Source organism: Drepanopeziza brunnea (assembly GCF_022702325.1).
Source record: "Drepanopeziza brunnea f. sp. 'multigermtubi' strain 214-2 chromosome Unknown ctg16, whole genome shotgun sequence".
Lineage (NCBI taxonomy): Eukaryota > Fungi > Ascomycota > Leotiomycetes > Helotiales > Drepanopezizaceae > Drepanopeziza > Drepanopeziza brunnea.
Genome location: NW_027094079.1, coordinates 242,456 through 249,136, shown reverse-complemented (window position 1 = coordinate 249,136; position 6,681 = coordinate 242,456). Strand labels below are relative to the sequence as shown.

The 6,681-nt window shown below is 52.3% G+C and overlaps 1 protein-coding gene across 1 annotated transcript; it reads left to right on the top strand.

Moving 5' to 3' along the window:
• Positions 1-913: 913 nt before the first annotated feature.
• L3040_008499 (uncharacterized protein) lies at positions 914-1,743 on the top strand (the record flags this gene model as incomplete). Its single annotated transcript, XM_007293521.1, has 2 exons — positions 914-1,007; positions 1,103-1,743. The coding sequence occupies 2 exons, from the start codon at positions 914-916 to the stop codon at positions 1,741-1,743; spliced, it is 735 nt and encodes a 244-aa protein (XP_007293583.1).
• Positions 1,744-6,681: the final 4,938 nt, after the last annotated feature.

The window sequence follows — 6,681 nt, the reverse complement described above, 5'->3', positions numbered from 1 at the left end:
TCTCATCTCATCTCATCTCATCGTTGCCACTGCCACTGCCACCGAGCGGTCCTCTCTCTCTCTCTCTCTCTCTCTCTCTCTCTGAGCTTCCCAGCTTCCCAGCTTCCCAAGAAGGCGTGCAAATAAGGCGCGCAAACACATACATCCACACACACACATAAATATATATATTTCCCATATTTCCCATATTTTTCCTTTCTTTTCTTCTTTTTTCGCACCGTCAAGGATTCCACCCGCTCTCCATCTTCTCTTCATCTTCTCTTCTCATTCGCCCCAGTCCCAAGTCCCGACTCCTCCCCGTGCTACCGGTACCGTACAAGCAGGGCTTACTCAGCGCCGCCCACCACTTCCAGCACCACCACCACCACCAACCGCCCCGCCCTCTTCCACTCTCGCTTCGCTTCGCTTCGCGACCGGAAAGGGGGTGGTAGCGTAGCGTAGTGTAACAGGAAAACCCCCCCCCTCTCTCCCCCCCCGAGGCGAGGCGAGGCTGTCCAGGAACCCCACTCACTCACCCGCCCCAATCCCCAATCCCCCGTCTCCCCTTTTCCTCTTCCTCTTCTTCTTCTTCTTTTTCCTCTTCTCTTCTTTTCTAGTTTGTTCTCCCACGCCCGAACTCAAAGAATGCTTTTCGTCGTCGCGGTTGTTTAACCCTGGGACTATAGTCGTCATGTACATGTCTCGCGGTTCACTGTGCGGTTCACTGTGCGGTTCACTATGCGGTTCACTATGCGGTTCACTGCTCGCTTCACTACGCGCTTCACTGCTCGCTTCGCTCGCTTCGCTCGATCTTCGCTTCCTCCTCCTCCTTTGCGCACCGCGGGTTCTGGCAGCAGGGAGTAAGGGAGAGGTTGAGTTCCTGTACCCTCCGGCGGGGGGGGGGCTGACGCTCAATTATATGGATACCGTCAATATGGATACCGTCAACGTGTCCTACACGTCGCCGTTTGCGAAGCCGCTCCTGGTTACGTTCTGCATGAAGTTCAATAGCCAGAAAATATTCACAAGTAGATTACCTACCTACCTACCTACCTACCTACCTACCTACCTAACCTTACCCCCCCCCGTGGAGTCGTCATTGGCTGACCAACGTGACCTCCAGAACTTACGCAGCACGTTCCGGCGAGGAACGGATCGGCGCTGGTGCTCCTCAGCTGGACCGATGTCGTATCGTGCTATTTCAACCTGCGGCCGGTCAAGAATGCAGGGAACGGTTCGAACAGCCACTACATCCGCATCCTTTCCGAGGCGCGCCCGACGCCGATCCTGGTCGGTCTGGGGCAGAATACTACGACGGCGCCGACGACGGCTCCGACGAACGTCGTGACGGTGGAGGATAATGGCGGGACGGGTACGGGTGCGAAGATAGGCATCGGGGTTGGAGTTGCGCTTGGTGTGTTGCTGTTGGTCGCTGCCGCGATACTTGCGGTCTGGCTGCTGTTGCGAAGAAGGAGAGGAGCGAAGACTCGCGCGACGGGACGGCTGCTGGCGGTGGATAACGAGAGTGCGAAGTCGGATCCTGGGAGCGGGGTGTCTGGACCACAGTCTGTGCCCTTGAAAATGGTGCCGATGGAGGCAGAGAGGACGGACAAGGTGGGCTCGCCGCACGAGTTGTCCTCGGAGAGAATGTATGAGATGGATCATGAGAGGAGTGCGGGAGAGCTGAGTGCTGAGCCGGCTACGAGCCGGCTACAAGAGCCTGATCCGAGAAGATTCTCTTGGGAAAGGACGCCCGTCGGCTGAGAGTTGTGATCTCGGTGGGAGAAAGAAACGCACACGTGGGTGGGAGAAGAAACGACGAGGAATGAAGCCGAAAGATTACATGTCTTCATCAGAGTCCGGGCGGAATGTTTGGGCGACCATGGCATGATCGGAGACCGTTGCCCTTGACGAAGTACTGGTATGCGAGGAGCAGGTCTTGGTCAGGCTGCTAGATCGAGTTCAGCGTTTCGATGACGTATTCGAAGCATGAAGTCCGAACTTGAATTACGAGAGCAAACAGGACCGAGAGAAAGAAATATCAAGCAAGCAGGGGCCGGCGGGCTCTAGCGTCCTACAAGACATCCCACCCCATCTCTCGCGGCTTCAAAGCGTGTCTGAGAGAAAAAATGATTGTGATATCAGACATGGCCTCATCCCGAACCAAGCACTAATTCCCAGCCAGGACCCAAGAGCTCTATCGAAGCATGCGATGCTTGACGAGAGAGGGAGGAGGGCAGCACCATTGGGTCACGTGACTTCAAACCACGTGACCTCACCCGCGTGACCCCACTTCACTCCCTGGGCGCGTCCTCTCCAAACGGCCAAGCATGCGTAGTCCAATTCCCACCGCCCCTTTCCCACAGGCCCCCACTCTCCACCTCCTTTCCCTCCCCAGCTTCAAGCCCCGTTCCCCCTCCCCCTCCCCCTCCCCCTCCCCCTCCCCCGGCCCCGCATTCGCATACACGTGCGGGAAGAAGCCCGTGGGCCCCTCGTCCCCAGCCGGTGCCCGCCCCTCGGCGTCCTCCCAGACGACGAGGTCGGCGACGCGCGCGTACGGGATGCGCAGGACGTACGTAGTAGTAGACGTGCCGCTCGGACGGGAAGAAGTGCCGGAGCGTGCCGAGGAGCTGCGGCGCGGTGCGGTGCTCAAGTGCAGGAACCCGTCCTGCGCGTCGACTCGAGGGCCGCGAGGGGCAGGGAGACGGGGAGCGGGTGCGGCGGGGCGGCGGATGCGGATGCGGGCAGGATCTTGTAGATGTAGGGTGGGAGGGGGTTGGGTGTTGACGGCGACATGGCGACGGCGGTGGAGGGGGGGGGTTATAGGTAGTAGTAGTAGTAGTAGTAGTAGTAGTAGTAGTAGTAGTAGTAGTAGTAGTAGTAGTAGTGGTAGTAGTAGTAACAGCTCGTAGGTAGTCTGAGCTCGACTGACTGTACGTATCACTCGGTGGTCGTGTTCGTCCTGAGATACCGGACCGCTACAGTACAGTCCAGTACCGGGCTATTTATAGTACCTACCTACCTTACCTACCTTACCTTACCTATCCGGAGCTACTACTACTTAGCTGCCCTGCCCTGCCCTGCCCTGCTCCAGAGCGGGGCCCGCCCACCGCGTCTGGACGTCCATCCAGTCCACGCGTGCCCGGGTCTTCCCTCCCTCCACAGCCAGAAACCTCCGATATCCGATATCCGATATCCAATTTAAAAAAGCACCTACTCCTAAGTACTACATACGTAGTATGAAGCGCTTGAGCTCTTGGAAAGGGGGGTTTTACTACGTAGTCGCCAAATGCTGCAAATCCTTATACGCGCATGGCGAACCTACTATCGGCGGGCAAAACGTTTTTTTTTTCGTAAGATTCTGAAAGAGGAGGTTGGACGGCTGGGTAGAGTAGGTAGACTAAACGCGTCTGGGAGTCATACCTGTACCGTAAGTAGGTAGGTCGATAGGTGTGGTGGGGTGTGGTGACCGTGTGGTGTGGTGTGGTGTTGTCTAGGACCTAGGTAGGTAGGTAGGTACCTAGGTAGGTAGGTACTCCAATTTTAGACTCTGGAGGCGAGGGGGACTAGATTGACTGGCTCTGCGGACGGTGAGAGTACTTGTGCCGGTACTTGTACTTGTACTTGTACCGGTACGACGCCGCGGTAGGTTTTCCTTTCGATGACGAGGGAGTTTGAAGAGATGTGTACGGTATATATATATGCTGCTGCTGCTGCTGCTGCTGCTGTTGTTATTGTTATCGGAACGTACCGCTGGTAGCGATGCGACGCACGCGTCGAAAGCAGATTAAAAACATAGAAAAAAAACACACACACACTCAAAGAAAGCTATTAAAAAAATGCAGTTATGAAATGAAGACGATACAGTTAGTGATCCCGTATTGAAGTCCATCTTTCCCTTCTCGCAAAGCCACCGCAAGATCAAAAATCGAAATTGACGTACCGGTGCGGTACGGTCCGGTACGGTACGGTACGACTTGTGAAAAGACAAGGCAAGCATAGCCGCACGCACGCACGCACGCACGCACGCTACAGTACAGTACCGGTACGATCCAGAGCCGCGACCGCCTCTCTCTTCTTCTGTCACCATCTCTATTATCGCTCTTACGTTATCCAAACCTCGATTTACTACTACTACTTACAAGTACAAGTACTACTTACAGGTACAAGTACTACAACGTAGTTCCGCCTCACGCTCGATACGAGTTGCACCTTCGAGCGGGTGAAGCTCCCCCAGCCGATAGATAGATAGATACGATGCCGCCGCCCTGGCCTGCGCGGACGAGGCCTGGATGGATGAATGAAGGTAGTTAGTTAGTACGTAGTAGTTAGTACGGGTAGTAGGTAGGTAGTACGGGTAGTACGGGTAGTAGGTACTATCGAAAGCAAAACCTACCTACCAACTCGGAAATAGTCGGGAGCTTTACGAGCTCGGCTCGGACGTACGTAGTAGTAGTAGTAGTAGGTCTTGTATAAGCTACTAGGTACTAGTATACGGTACTAGTATACGGTACCTCTTCCACAAATCCTTCCGAGTTTAAGAGTTTGGAAAGCTAGAGATCAGATTAAATACCTACCTAGTACGTAGTAGTACTTACCTTCTTACTACGTACGTAGTACTTCCTTACTTCCTTCCACAGTACACGTACACATACACATATATCAATCTCCCATCCCATCCCATCCTATCCCATCCCCGCCGCTCTGCTCGAGCCCAAGCCCAAATGCAACTCTCTCCCGCACCTCTTTTCTTTTCTTTTCTTTTCTTTTCTTTTCTTTCCTTCCCCTCTTGTATCTTGCGACTCCGACCCCGACTCTTACCCCGACTCCGATCCCGACCCTGCATCAGCCTCCTCGTAATTCCTACATAGTACTACTACGTACATACTACTACATAGTAGTACTACTACTACTACTACTACTACTACTACATACTACTAGTACTAATTGCGTAAAGCTAACATTCGATGCAAGTCCGACCGTGGCCCCCCCGCTAGGGCTTGCTCCAAGCTCCAAGCTACTACCACTACTACAGTACTACAGTACTACAGTACTACAGTACTACAGTACTAGACGTACCCGTACGTACGTACGGTAGATCGATGATGGGTCCGTATATGCAAGATCGCATTTACAGTACAGTACAGTACAGTAGGTAGTACTACAAGTACAAGTCCAAGTACAGACGCAAGAACCAAGGGGTGTGGGACGGTCTAGCTACCTACCTACCTATTTCTTATTTACTTACGGTACTTACTTGCTTGCTTATTACTTGCTACTCTTCTTACTTCTTCTTCTTACTTCTGCGTAGCAGCACTTAGCAGTAGCAGTAGCAGTAGCAGTAGCAGTAGCAGGAGGAAATAAAGAAATGTGATACCGGTACTGTGAATGGAAATGTAATACGGTATTAGGTCTCTTCTACCGTACATACATACATACATACTACGTACATAATACATACTGCACGCCGATTTCAGGGGTATACTACTTACCGTACACTACAGTACTAATTATATATAGCAGGGGGGGCACATGCACAACAAGGGGGAAGTAACAGTAACAGTAACAGTAACAATGTTAAACAGTGGAGCACGCTACAGTACGCCACGGTACGCTAGGTACCTTACAAGGGGTTTCATTTCAAGCCAACCGAAATACTACGTCGCAGGCGTAAGTATTACCCCTCGAGGGTAGGGAAAACAGGGGGTTTAAAGTGGAAACTAAACTTTTAAGGCACCCTCGAGGGGTAATACTTAGGCCTGTACCGTGGTACTATACTATACTATACTACACTATACTACAGAACCCCTTAATTTCACTCACCACATACTACGTACTTATCCTCCGTCCGTCCAGCCTTATCTTCCCGCTTGGAAATTTCTTGTACAGTACTAAAACTGTATATCCGACCCCGTTTCCAATCTATTAGTAACCACATATTGTAAAATACTACGTACATACTACGTACGTAGTACCAACCCGTGATGGGATTTACCGAAGCCCCTGGTGCAGAAGCTTTTTTTTTTTTTCCTACGCCTGCCTCCACTTGCGCTCCTGGGACGCCGGACCAAACAAAACGAAAAAAAAAAAAAAAAAAAAAAAAAAAAAAAAACCGACGTGGGCGCGCGAGAGAGAAACGATGGTGTTTAGAGAGGAGGTGTTTTTCGATCTGTTGAAGAAGAGGCTCCATCGATCTCTTTTCGGGGACGACGGGAAAGAACGCTGTTCCTGATAGGTAGCTGTAGCGAAGCAATCTTGAGACGAGTCGCGGTAGAGGCGTTGGTTGTCAAGCTGTAATCGATGCGCAAGGAGGGCTACCGGTAACTTCATATTCTCTTCCCCCCCCCCCCCCCCAATGAATACATGTCGAAAGTATAATAATTTCGCAAGGGATCTTCCCAGGGCGTAAGCCGATCAACTTGGTACTACTAGTCCTTACTACGACTACGTATAAGTAGGGATCCGTTCAGCCTTAAAAAGTATCTTTGCGCCCGTCTTGAGCCTGTGCAATAGAGTTGACCGGGCTCTGAGCCATTCAGAAATCACCGCTCGGCGATGTACGGGGCTGAGCTGGGTCCGACATTGATTCATGGCGGGGGAGAGTCGCAGGGAAGGAAGCAAGAGGTTTGAAGGGGGTACCTCACCTTACCAGACCGGGCTCTGCTTTTGCCGAAATCTCGAATTTCGCTTAGGATAGGGACA